The sequence below is a fragment of the Oncorhynchus keta genome, chromosome 10, assembly GCF_023373465.1.
Source record: "Oncorhynchus keta strain PuntledgeMale-10-30-2019 chromosome 10, Oket_V2, whole genome shotgun sequence".
Classification (NCBI taxonomy): domain Eukaryota; kingdom Metazoa; phylum Chordata; class Actinopteri; order Salmoniformes; family Salmonidae; genus Oncorhynchus; species Oncorhynchus keta.
The window spans coordinates 54,908,072-54,921,826 of NC_068430.1; the positions used below are offsets into that span (position 1 = coordinate 54,908,072).

The 13,755-nt window shown below is 41.8% G+C and overlaps 1 protein-coding gene across 3 annotated transcripts in view; it reads right to left on the reverse strand.

Moving 5' to 3' along the window:
* Nucleotides 1-13,755, reverse strand: part of LOC118388983 (histone deacetylase 7-like) — a 266,283-nt gene that overhangs the window by 197,227 nt on the left and 55,301 nt on the right. For all 3 annotated transcript variants that reach the window (XR_008144664.1, XM_052527300.1, XM_052527301.1), the window contains exons 15-20: nucleotides 11,759-11,808; nucleotides 10,170-10,277; nucleotides 9,822-9,877; nucleotides 8,667-8,754; nucleotides 8,236-8,355; nucleotides 6,795-6,892 (exon numbers count right to left, since the gene is read on the reverse strand). Coding sequence is in view for 2 of the 3 variants with exons in the window: in XM_052527300.1 (XP_052383260.1) it covers nucleotides 6,795-6,892; nucleotides 8,236-8,355; nucleotides 8,667-8,754; nucleotides 9,822-9,877; nucleotides 10,170-10,277; nucleotides 11,759-11,808 (520 nt within the window). In the remaining variant the exon portion in view is untranslated. The remainder of the gene's footprint in view (nucleotides 1-6,794; nucleotides 6,893-8,235; nucleotides 8,356-8,666; nucleotides 8,755-9,821; nucleotides 9,878-10,169; nucleotides 10,278-11,758; nucleotides 11,809-13,755) is intronic.

The following is a 13,755-nucleotide window of genomic DNA, read 5'->3' on the forward strand; positions in this document are numbered from 1 at the left end:
CATAAATAGACCCACTGAGGTCAAAAGAGGTTGTTGGCTGGTATTGATGTGTTTATATACATCTGTGAGCAAGTTTCTGATAAAGTCAGGCCTCTATTGTTGGGCTACTATTGTTGGTCCAAGTTTGTCTGTAACATCAGAGAAAAAGGGAAATATAGTTGCTGTGAAAAAATGGTAATACCGTTTCTTGCTCATGTTTGGGTCCCCAGTGTTGCCAACCAGACATATGGGAGAATGTGAGACTCAGAAAGTATTCACACCCCTTGACGTTTCCCACATTTTGTGTTACAGCCTGAATTTAAAATTGATTAAATGTATATACTTTTTGTCACTAGCCTACACACAATATCCCATAATGTCAAAGTGGAATTATGTTTTTCAAATTTCTTTTAACAAATTAATTAAAAATGAAAAGCTGAAATGTCTTCAGTCAATACGTATTCAGGCCCTTTTTTATAGCATGCCTAAATCAGTTCAGGAGTAAACGTTTGCTTAACAAGTCACATAATTACTTGTATGGACCCACTCGGTGTGCAATAATAGTGTTTAATATGATTTTTGAATGACTACCTCATCTCTGGACCCCTTGCTCTTGTGCTTAGTTGAGCAGTGCATATCAAACACAGATTCAACCACAAAGACTAGGGAGGTTTTCCAATGCCTCACAAATATGGCCACCTATTGAGCAGACATGGAATATCCCTTTGAGCATTGTGAAGTTATTAATACACCTTGTCACTACAAAGATACAGGCGTCTTTCCTGACTCAGTTGCCGGAGAGGAAGGACAATGGTGACTTTCAAAGTTACAGTTTAAAAGCTGTGATAGGAACAATCTGAGGATGAATCAACAACATTCTAGTCACTCCACAATATTAACCTAATTGTCAGAGTGAAAAGAAGAAAGCCTGTACAGAATTTTAAAAAACTCCCAAACATGCATCCTGTTTGCAAAAGTAATATTGCAAAAAAATGTGGCAAAGCAATTAACTTTTTGACCTGAATACAAAGTGTTACCTTTGGGGGAAATCCAATATAACGCATTACTGAGTACCACTCTCCATATTTTCAAGCATAGTGGTAGCTGCATCATGTTATGGGTGTGCTTGTAATTGTAAAGGACTGGCCAGTTTTTCAGGATAAAAAATAAACTGAATGGAGCTAAGTACAGGAAAATCCTAGAAGGAAACCTGGTTCAGTTTGCTTTCCACGAGACATTTTCAGCAGGACAAAACCTAAAACACAAGGCCAAATGTGCACTGGAGTTGCTTACCAAGAAGTCACTGAATGTTCCTGTGTGGCCAAGTTACAGTTTTGACTGAAATCTACTTGAAAATCTATGACAAGACTTGAAAATGGTTTTCTAGCAATGATCAACAACCAATTTGACAGAGCTTGAAGAATTTTGAAAAGAACAATGGGTAAATTTTGCAAAATCCAGGTGTGGAAATTTCTTCGAAACTTACCAATAAAGACTCACAGCTGTAATCACTTCCAAATGTGCTTCTACAAAGTATTGACTCAGGGATGTGAATACTTACGTACATTTTTATTTTATTTTATTTTCAATACATTTGCAAACATTTCTAAAAACATGTTTCATTTTGTCATTATGGAGTATTGTGTGTATAGTCGAAGGGTGAGAAAAAAAATCTATTTAATCCATTTTGAATTCAGGCTGTAACACACAAAATGTGGAGTAGGTTAAGAGGTATAAATATTTTCTGAAGGTACTGTATATAGTACAGTAGCCTAATCTTCTGCATTTTGTTATCACGTATTTATAGTCAAGGGATGTTATGCTTGTTTCGGCCCACAGAGGGAGCAGCTCGCTCTAGTGCTTAGTTTACGCAGTGTTGCCAATTTAGTGACTTTGTCGCTATATTTAACAAGTTTTCAAACCCCTACTTTTGAGGCTGCCTTTGGGGAGTTTTGACACAAAGAGTTTATATGGTGTTAATGGCAGCTGTACCACAGCAAGTTAAATTGGCTGATGTCATCGCAGCTCTGGCAAAACGTAATCTAGCGACTTCTAGCGACAAAACAAACAGCAAATAGCGATTTTCCCTGAAAAATAGTTGACAACACTTGCTTCTTGTGCTCTCGCTCTATAGTGGCTCTTTCCAGTTGATTGAAAGAGCCAACTGAAAATTGAAGAGAGAAGCACCAGATAAACACATTTATATGAAACTTTATCTTCATGGTGAGCGAGTTATAAAGCATATGATATAAAACACCAAGTTAAGCGGAGTGTAATGATATTATTGTTGTTCTATTTTATGATGTTTTGAAAGTTTCATTAATTTATAAATCTCTATTGGCATAGAAGCTAACATCGGCTAATGTTAGCTCCAGTCAAGCTAGCTTGTCATAGTCATGGCGACACAGGACTCCAACGAAAAATCACACAGAGAGTGTAAATAAAGAGAAAGATTGTAAATTTGCTATCATTAGGGATATGTTGTCATTAGGGATATGTTGAGAATGACATGATGGAAATGTACTGATGAGATGCATGTCCTTCATCTTGAATCACTAGGGTGGATAATGAATATAATGTCCTTAAATTCTTTCATTTATGAGGCTGTTTCTCCAAAAAAGCAATGTGTTCCCCAGTTGAAATGGCCTTTCATGTGTATTTATTACTAAATCGAACAATTATGTTTTCTAGAGCTTCCAATGCTTCTCATAGAAGTGCAGGAGTTTAGGATGGAAAGGAAAAAGCATCCCTCACTTTTCTTAACACAGAATGAAATTGTCCTCCTTTGTGAATGACATAAACACATGTTTAAAAACATTAACAAGGATACATTTATCCTTGCATATCACATCTCATGATTGGAAAAGTGACCACAATTGCCTGAACTTATGATGTGCCTTAGTGTTTTCTATAGGTTGAACTGGAAGAGGGCTCCAAAATCCAAATTTCGAACCTCTGGGAAAAACTTGTTTTATTGACTCCAACCTAGGTGTATGTAAACTTCCGACTTAAACTGTATATGTGTGTGTGTGTGTGTGTGTGTATTTATATGTATGTGTACAGTGTGCATGTGTGTTATATATATATTTACAAAAAAATCTATGGGGTATTGGAAATAATGCAGACAATTACATGAATGGAAGCTACGATCTATCTGCAATATCAAAGCTGATCTACACCCTACATTTAAAAAAATACGAATAAATAAATAAAAGACAGTACACAGGCTCTGTCGCAGCCAGCCGCGACCGGGAGGTCTGTGGGGTGACGCATAATTGGCCTAGTGTTGTCCGGGTTAGGGAGGGTTTGGCCGGTAGGGATATCCTTGTCTCATCGCGCACCAGCGACTCCTGTGGCGGGCCGGGCGCAGTGCGCGCTAACCAAGGTAGCCAGGTGCACGGTGTTTCCTCCGACACATTGGTGCGGCTGGCTTCCGGGTTTGAGGCGCACTGTGTTAAGAAGCAGTGCGGCTTGGTTGGGTTGTGTTTCGGAGGACGCATGGCTTTCGACATTCATTTCTCCCGAGCCCGTACGGGAGTTGTAGCAATGAGACAAGATAGTAATTACTAACAACAATTGGATACCATGAAATTGGGGAGAAAAGGGGCTAAAACTTTAAATTTTAAAAACTAGTTTTTCAACACTAAGTTGACTGTGCCTTTAAACAGCTTGGCAAATTCCAGAATAATTCCAGAAAATTATGTCATGGCTTTAGAAGATCCTGATAGGATAATTGACATAATTTGAGTCGATTGGAGGTGTACCTGTGGATGTATTTCAAGGCCTACCTTGTCTGGTTCAGCCTTAGGAGCAATTTCCAAACTCCTGAAGGTACAACCTTCATCTGTACAAACAATAGTATGCAAGTATGAACACCATGGGACCACGCAGCCGTCATACCGCTCAGGAAGGAGACGCGTTCTGTCTCCTAGAGATGAACGTACTTTGGAGCGAAAAGTGCAAATCAATCCCAGAACAACAGCAAAGGACCTTGTGAAGATGCTGGAGAAAAGAGGTACAAAAGTATCTATATCCACAGTAAAATGAGTCCTATATCGACATAACTTGAAAGGCCGCTCAGCAAGGAAGAAGCCACTGCTCCAAAACCGTCATAAAAAAGCCAGACTACGATTTGCAAGTGCACATGGGGACAAAGATCGTACTTTTTGGAGAAATGTCCTCTGGTCTGATGAAAGAAAAATAGAACTGTTTGGCCATAATGGCCATCGTTATGTTTGGAGGAAAAAGGTGGAGGCTTGCAAGCAGAAGAACACCATCCCAACCGTGAAGCACGGGGGTGGCAGCATCATGTTGTGGGGGTGCTTTGCTGCTGGAGGGATTGGTGCACTTCACAAAATAGATGGCATCATGAGGTAGGAAAATTATGTGGATATATTGAGGCAACATCTCAAGACATCAGTCAAGAAGTTAAAGCTTGGTTGCAACTGGCTCTTCCAAATGGACAATGACCCCAAGTATACTTACAAAGTTGTGGCAAAATGGCTTAAGGACAATAACGGCAAGTTATTGGAGTGGCCATCACAAAGCTCTGACCTCAATCCCATAGAAAATTTGTGGACAGAACTGAAAAAGCGTGTGCAAGCAAGGAGGCTTACAAACCTGACTCAGTTACACCAGCTCTGTCAGGACGAATGGGCCAAAATTCACCCAACTTATTGTGGGAAGCTTGTGGAAGGCTACCCTGAAAAGTTTGACCCAAGTTAAACAATTTAAATGCAATGCTACCAAATACTAATTAAGTGTATGTAATCTTCTGACCCACTAGGAATGTGATGAAAGAACTAAAAGCTGAAAAAAATAATTCTCTCTACTATTATTCTGACATTTCACATTCTTAAAATAAAGTTGTGATCCTAACTGACCTAAAACAGGGAATTTTTACTATGATTAAATGCCAGGAATTGTGAAAAACTGAGTTTAAATGCATTTGGCTAAGGTGTATGTAAACTTCTGACTTCAACTGTAGTATGCTTATTGGTCATAGTATGGATATAGCTAATATTCCAAAAGTTCCCAGATGCCGTACTAAATTCGCCAAAATATGAATTATACAAGAAGTGGACACTATTTCCGTGCTTTTAGGGCCCATAATGCAATTCTTCAGAAAATGGGCGTGGCTTCACAACGTTTTCAGATTTGAAGAAAACGGTGGAAAATATGCAGCTAAAGTCCTTAGAGAGCGGATACAAATTCATTGCTTTAACTTATTATGACAAATGTTAAGAAAATGTTGAGCAATGTAATAAAGTAATGACTTTTCAAATAATTTACATTACACATTATGTTGGCTGACAATTTGTTAGCTACGTTATCCTTACAAACCGCATAGCATTACTGCAGTATGTACCAGCATGTTAGCTAGTTACCTAACGTTAGTTGGCTACTAATACATCGAACTTGCCAGGAAGCATATTAACTATCTGCTAACTAACTAAACAACATTTATTGACTTGATTATTCACATCATTCTTAGCTAAGTGGTATAGTCGTTGTGCGTTTCAATGGACATAGTTCATTCTGGATATCTACTCCGATTTCAGAGCACACTTGCGCAGAATATGTCCGGTGTCAGTAAACATGGGCAAAAAAAGCGTAATTAAATTGTTGCCAGCAGCACAGTTACAGTCACCAACACTCTGTATAACATGAAAACAGCCTAACCAGCTCTGCTAGGGGGAGTAAAATGGTCAGAGTGAGGTGTTCTCTCATTTGTGTCTGGAAGTAGCTAGCCAACGTTACTCAGATAGGTTGGGTGCTTGACTGCCGTTGAACGCTCAGATCAGCCCTACTCCTCGGCCAGAGTGTCCGGTGTGCTCTCTGAATGCTCTGAGATTTTTTTTTTAACAAAAGGACAATCTGTCCACTCTCTGGATTTACGAACGCCCAGAGCGCACTGTGGCACTCCAGATTGAATTTATGAACACTAACAAGCTAGCAAGAGTTTGTATAGCAACAGCATCAACTTCCGGTAGACAGGCGAAGCACTAGTATGCTCAACTGAAACGATACCATTCGTTTACAATATACTAAAATGAACTAATAGTATGTTGTATATACTCATTAAGTATGTAGTATACAGTATGTTAGTATGGGTATTCGAACACAGCTCTAGTCTTCACCCAGTAGCTCAGATTGTGACAGGTAATTTCACCTTTCTTGCATGCTTTTAATTCTGACTCTTTGTGTATTAGGCTATAGGCCTAGCGGAATGTATATAAGAAGAAATTTAAGTTAAAAGACAATTATTGTTATTATATGCCTTATTTTGTCATTCCAGTTCAATTCTGATTTCAGAAGTTTTTCTCTATCTTCATTAGGAATTTGTGTAAATGGCAGCTGTTTGGGAAAAGACACACAAAGATACACATGTTCAAAGGTGTTTTCTCTTGACTGATTGCCATTTGATTGCATGTCATGTCATTTGAAAGGGCTGTTTCTCAACTTTCAGAATATGTATTACTTTTTCATATATGGTTTGACACCAGCAAAGTATGTTCATTAATGTACGCTGGTCTCAGTTCATTCATGAATTCCCCCATGGATTGGATGGCATCACAAACATCCAACTCGCACCACAATATAACACCTGAACACATGACATACATACATGTCTGTTATATCACAGCTGTCTGTTGTTGTTTCAAGGATGAGTGAAGAGGTTCGGTAAGACTCCCTATGAATCATTAGCGGGCACCCCTGGCTTTGACTAGAATATAATCTTTGTGATTTTGTTTTAATGTGAATTGTGCTGGAGGTAAAGTGAGGTAGGTTAGGTGTGTGTGTCTCTACTGTACCGGAATGCCGCCAGGTATTCAGCGTCGCCCATGGGAGGGTCCAAGCCTCCCGTCCACGCCACATTGACATTGAAGCCCTCACCTGCTCCTGCTCCAACCTGGACAGAGCGGGAGAGAGAGTTATGTCTTACTTCATGGAAAGTTGTGCTGAGAGTTGAAAGGTCATGAGATATTTTGCATCAAATGTTCACAAACTTATCAGCACGGTTGTTGAAAAATGCGCATTTGTTACAATTGAGTAAAAGCCGCGTCACATTTTAATGACATACGGGACTGATTACGATTTCCAAATGAAAGACGGCTGGCCATTAATTCAACGCCTCCATCAACTCAACTATTTTGATTTTTGATACAATTTGTCAAATCGGCTTATAAATCCCTCGCAGCAACAACAAAACTACACCCAGATTAAGTCCCAGTTTTAACACACTACAGGGACGTATGTATATTCTTGAGTCGGCATTTGGCGATATTCAGTTTCTAGTTATATTTCACATAATCTCCGCACCCAGAACCAAATGTTAACATCTGTCATGAGAGACTATATTTCACTGGTGGATGTCTCCCTGATTTGACCTCACGTTCGTGGGGTGGCATACTAACTGATCCCCTGGTCTTAAGAGGAGAGTAAGCCTTAAAAATGTCTGCTAACGGCTATTTAGCTTTTGAAACTCCTCCGCCATCGCTCAATGTCATGGTGAGGAGATAGTGAGGACTCTGAGTGACACACTCTTGGCAACAAATTGCAGTAATTTCCTTTGTGTGTGTGTGTGTGTTCGTGTGTGTGTTCGTGTGTGTGAGGATGATGTGCATTGCAGAGTGTCTGACTTGACTCTCTCTCGGTAGACGGGATGTTCACAGGGCAAACTCAAAACACATGAGCTCCGCCATCCACTGCCAACTAGTCACTCTCCCTCTCTTTCTCTTTCTCCATTGTTCTACTCTTCTTCATCCCCTTTCTTCGTCTCCCCCCCCTTTCTGTTATTCCTTTCATGTTTAAGAGACGCTGGAGCGGATTACGGGTACCCTGATGTTTCTCTGTGGTACCCCTGATGACATCAATGCTACCCCTTGGTGTGTTATATAGGTACACAGGGTTGTGGTCGAGGGACACAGAGACCCCAGAGGTTTACCACACAGCTCAGTGGCGGTCGAGGGGCCATTTAAGGCTGAGCCACATCCAAGCCAGCATAGCATCTAATGGACCATCCTCCCATGATGAAGAATATGGTAAAACATCCCCTTTTTTTATCCTCCTTATTTGGTGAGAATGGAGTGGGTAGTAACAAACGCTAAAGGGGTTTCAGACTATTGGGCAGACACAATCCGTTCTGTGCTTGGCTCAGACGTTTTCTTTTTTTCCCCCACATGAAAAGACCAATCATGTATTTGATGGGGGAGCATGATGTACGTGGTGGTGGATCGTCCAACCTAACTTTACCTCGGCTGGGTTACCGCTACCGGGGAAGAAGTTGCCATTGTCATAGCGATGCAGGGAGATGTACAGCACGCTGGAGTCGTTGTAGAACACTGACTGGGTACCGTTGCCATGGTGAACATCCTGCACATTGGGGATAAAGGTCAAGGGGTTGTCAGACTCGTAATTATGTAGTATGCTTGACCAGTCTCATACTTGCTCTGGATGTTTGCATCTTATTTGTCTTTACAAACCAGGTAGTATTTAAGTGTGCATGTGTTCCAACGTGTGTCTGTGTCTGTGTTAACGCCCAGACTCATGGCGGGCCCAGACTCATGTGAAAAGCAGAGATCAGTGTGAATGTTGACACCACGCGTATGGTCAATATGTGTGTTGTGTAAGTAAGCAAGTGTTAAGCTCCCATGTGGGGACCAGTGATGGAGGTCATCTCTCACCCAGTCCACAATGAGGATCTTGCTGATGCTGAGTTTGTGCTGGAGCTGCTTGGCTGCGATGGCCACGGAGTTGAAGAAGCAGAAACCCCTTTTGGAAAGACACATATGGACTTAATCAGGACAGGAGGTCATGTCCCCATAACGTGACAAAAGACACCCAAATGTAATGTGAGGGCATCTCAGAGAATGTCCTCACAATACACATACTAGGTGATGTGAGGATATTAGTGCCAATGGGTCAAACACGCTTTGTTTCACTGGACATGCACTCATATTTCAGGCTTGGTTTGAATGGCGAAGGGGCAATGTATGAATGATGGAGAAAAGACACGGCAAGTAAACATCTGACAATCTCAGACAAAAGAAAGCCATAACAGAAACAAAAGCAAAACACAAAGACGAAAATACTCTCCGCATATCCAAATAAGTTCTCGTGAAACAACTTCTCGTGACCTGAAATCATTTCTCGTGACCTCCCTCCTCGCGCATTTCAGAGAGTGTGCTCCGCATAAACCACTGACTCGTAAGCTGACTCGTACTCAATATCCCCAGGATATTGTGAGACAGAGAAGGTGTGAGAGAAAGAGTTGATGTATGAAAATGAGAAGAGGAATGTTGAAAGCGGTGTTGTCAGCAGGAGCTATAAGCTCGGCGAGTGTGAACTGTAGATCATATCTACCGGCCAACTCCTTTCCTCCAGTAAGTCTTTATCGACACATAAATTACTAGTGACAGGCACTGCTGAGTACACACACACACACACACTATCACGCGTGAACCCACTCACGCATGCAAGCACCCACACACACATACGCTGACGTATGCAAGCACACACAGCTGAATGTGGTTAGCCTTCTAATGCATTCTATTTCAGACTGAAGCACAGACATGCACCCACACACACACACACACACACATGTACACAAGCCTTGGGCACACACATAACACACACTTTTGGACGGTGCTTTTGATGTGTAGGGAAAACCCTTTGAAATTATTTTAGAGACCTCCTGGCTCCGTGTGTGTGTGTGTGTGTGTGTGTGTGTGTGTGTGTGTGTGTGTGTGTGTGTGTGTGTGTGTGTGTGTGTGTGTGTGTGTGTGTGTGTGTGTGTGTGTGTGTGTGTGTGTGTGTGTGTGCGTCTGTGCAGTACTTACAAGGGGGTAGAGCGGGCTGCATGGTGTCCAGGGGGCCTCACCACTGCAAAGCCATTCTGTGAGATGTGAATAGAAACTGTTACACTTTGGCTCTCTCTGAGCACATCTTACAATTTGATGTTCATCAGTTCAGAATACACTGAATGGTACTGATATAGAAAGGCCATTTTTAAATTCCAATTTCATGTGAAGTTCATAAATAATGAACAGAAATGACATTATGCTTCAATATCCAGGTATATTAATGTATGTTACAGTGTTGACAATTCTGACCAGTTGTGTTACGTCTCCCTGACATAACTAAGTGGGGGTGTAACTGAGGTGACAATGAACAGTTGGCGGTCTCACCTTCAGCTCTCCCTGTGCTACCCTGAGCGCCAGTTCCGTCACGCTGCCTGCCGCCAAGCGAGACGCTGTCGACGTGTGTGTCTCATTCCAGATCGTATCGTTGTCCACCTGTCAATCATGCAAAACCAGGAATTTACCAGGGGGCGGGATCAAAGTTAAAACCACTAGGAGAAACAAGGGCATCGTTTAGAAACATTATAAGTTCATTGGTTGAAATAGGTGTCACTTGATATCAACTATGTGACAGCCCAATGAGGTAAAGAGGAAGTCATGCAGTGGAATTAGGAAACAGAGGTGACGGGTTGTGGTAAGGACTGGATTATTACAGTATTGGATTACAAAGTCTCTACTGTGAACCAACTAAATGAAGAGTAGCATAACTTATTGGGAGTCAGGGGGATAGAAGTGGCAAGGGTAACATTTACCCACACAAATCACCACAACCTTGACTTTAACTGCTGATGATGACAGTAAAGGGGGTAGTAGAGTATTCCTGTTCTCAGATTCTCTCTCTCTCTCTCTCTCTCTCTCTCTCTCTCTCTCTCTCTCTCTCTCTCTCTCTCTCTCTCTCTCTCTCTCTCTCTCTCTCTCTCTCTCTCTCTCACTCCCTTTGTTATTCCATGTTTCAAAACTCCACATTTCTGGCGGTTTGGCACGACAGAACAATGAAATCCTAGGAATTTCTTTTATCACTTTCTTCGCCATCTTGTTTCAATCAGCTCGCCTCACCAGAGGAACCAAAGGCCGGAAATCCAGGCAGATCAGGCGCCTTATCAACACCATGCAAACCCTCCTCTACTCTCCTCTTCACCCTCTTGCTCTCATCTTCTTTCTCCTCCACTCACCCCCTCTTCATCCTCTTCTTCAGTGTCCAGTTTTTTTTCATCATGACTATACACAGTCTACCTCCTTCTCTTTTACTCTTCAACGCTCCTCTGCCCCTTCTCTTTCATCTTCATCATCCTCCTGCACTCCTCTCTTCTTCAGTGTCTGCATTTTCTCTTTCTTTATCCACACCATATTAGCAGCATTCTTCCTCCTTATCTCTTCTCCCCCTCTCTCCATCCTCTTCTTTAGTGTCTAGATTCTCTCTTTCCCCACATCCCTTCCTCCTGAATAAATTCCCCTCCACTCAACCACTCAACCACAGTTCCCCAGGCACCCCTCCAAGCGAACGATTCAGAGTCCACCCCATTTCTTCCTCTCTCTCTTCCTCTCATCTCTCACCTCTTCTTTGCCTTTGATATCTGATTGGCGTTTCGACCGTGTCGCCGCCAGCAACAACAGCCTCCACAATTTGTCGCTCTATTAGCTTAATTGTGTAATGAGGTATAATCAAGCTTGTAATGTTTGCCATTTTGTAATGTGATTAGATAAGTGGACAGATTTCACATGACTCTTTGATTGTTTGTTACAGGGTCTGTTGAGCTGTTTGCCTGTGTGTGTGTGTGTGTGTGTGTGTGTGTGTGTGTGTGTGTGTGTGTGTGTGTGTGTGTGTGTGTGTGTGTGTGTGTGTGTGTGTGTGTGTGTGTGTGTGTGTGTGTGTGTGTGTGTGTGCATGCGTGCGTGTGTTATTCTGAGTAACTCACTCCAACTCCTCCACATGGTAGCATCACAAACATCCTTTGAGATAAGATTCCTGAAAGAGTGAGATAAATCCGATACATTAATCTTACATTCATTCAATACTTGATGATCCATGCATATGTGTATAGTTCCATGTGTGTGATTATGAGTGTGCAAAAATACTTATGTGTGGCTATTACTAGGGCTGTTGCAGTGACCGTATTACCACCACACCGGCGGTCACGAGTCATGAAGGCAGTCAAATGCCACGTTACCGTTTAGTCACGGTAATTAGGCTACTCCAAGCTCTGATGCTGCTGCTGGTCATTAGTAGCCTTCCAAACTTGCTAACTGACTGGTACTCAGCACTCTATTGTCCCTCTAATCACTCTGACATCAATGCAAATGCATTCGAAAATCTAATCAAACACTTCATGAGTGCCCACGAGCTCATGTTGCGCAACATCTCTATAGGCTATGCAATAGTGGCCGCTAAATAAAAAGAGGAGGATCCCATCAGCTTTCTACAGGCTGGCCCTACTATATTTATTACTCAACTTCCTAATATTAAGCACATTGCTTAATTAGGAGTATAGCCTACCTGGCTGGCATGAAAATAAACCACGGGGAAAAGCGTCCTCCATTCGCTATTTAAGTGCATAGATGACATGTATTTCTTCCCCCGGCCCCTGTTTCGAGGTGCTTGATAACGGTCCATTCTAAATCAAAACCAATTTCACACCTATATTATTTAGTCTATGTAATCACAAGATTAAATCAAGATTAGTCGGGTCGGTGACAACATTAGCCTATCACTTGTGAATGATATATTATTACTTGTGAATGATGCCCAGCATAAGAAACAAAATGGCTTTTTTTTGTGCGACTTGTTCAAATCATAGTCGCACGCCTCATGTAGCCTAGCCCATAGGCCTATATGATTTAATAAGGTTTGTATCACAACTAAAGTGGACAAATAACTTAAACTTAAAAGTAAGCACATTAATCCACTTTACAAGGGGTGTAGAGCCTAACTGGCATATATAAGCAGCGTGTGAGTTTCACGTTTGGGGAAGATCCTTTTCACCATAGAAATGCACCTTCATAATAAAAGCACCACACGCATAAACAAATTCCCTGTGTTTTCCGCTAATGGGACATTCGCGCTTATAACCTACCGCCGTTTGTGCATTGCTGCACTTATAACGTGAAGAAATAGACAAATAGTTTATCAACATTTTAAGCTAACTGTTCTGATCTGTTGCGTCAGTCACATTGCATAAAATAAAAGGTGTTTTGATGCTGGTGGTTGTATTAACTTGGGATCTATCTCATCCCACAACTATCTCAGACTGTGTTTGGAATATTTATTTCTCGCACAGAATATAATAGGTTGACTTGTGTACTTATGGGGGATAGTAGATTGACACAGGCTGGTGCTTTAGCTGTTCGTAAGGCCTACTCATGTCGTCGGCTAACGAAAAGTAAACGTGGACGGTTCTAATATCTTCAGTATGCACCTCGGAATTGGACGAGGACGCGCGCAGTTGCGTCCCCCGATGTGTCTGTCTTAACTTGTAGCCTGTGAGAAAGACCTGATCACGTGATGGAGAGCAGTGTGAAGTGAGAGACGCTTCGGATTGGCAGCACACACTCAGGGAGAAGGGCACAACAGGCAGAACTCCGGGCCGCAAAAGGCATGGATTTTTTTTTTTAAGGGTGCATTACGGCCACAAAGTGGATGACGCCGTGAAATTAGAGGCATCAATCAAGTGCTTGTCAAATTGTGAATGAGAGACTACTGGAGTGTGTACAGCCTGCCTTTCAAGCTACTTCTTTTTGGGAAATGACCATTAGAGTCTCATCATGCAGCCTTAAAATGTACTAAAATCAAAACATAGAGCCCAAAGTATGTAGAGCAATTAAAGTTACATCAAAAACTCTAAATGAAGCATATCGGAGTAGCTGTTTCTTTGCTAACCGCTCAACACACAAAATAGCCGCGTGTGTGCACTCCCTC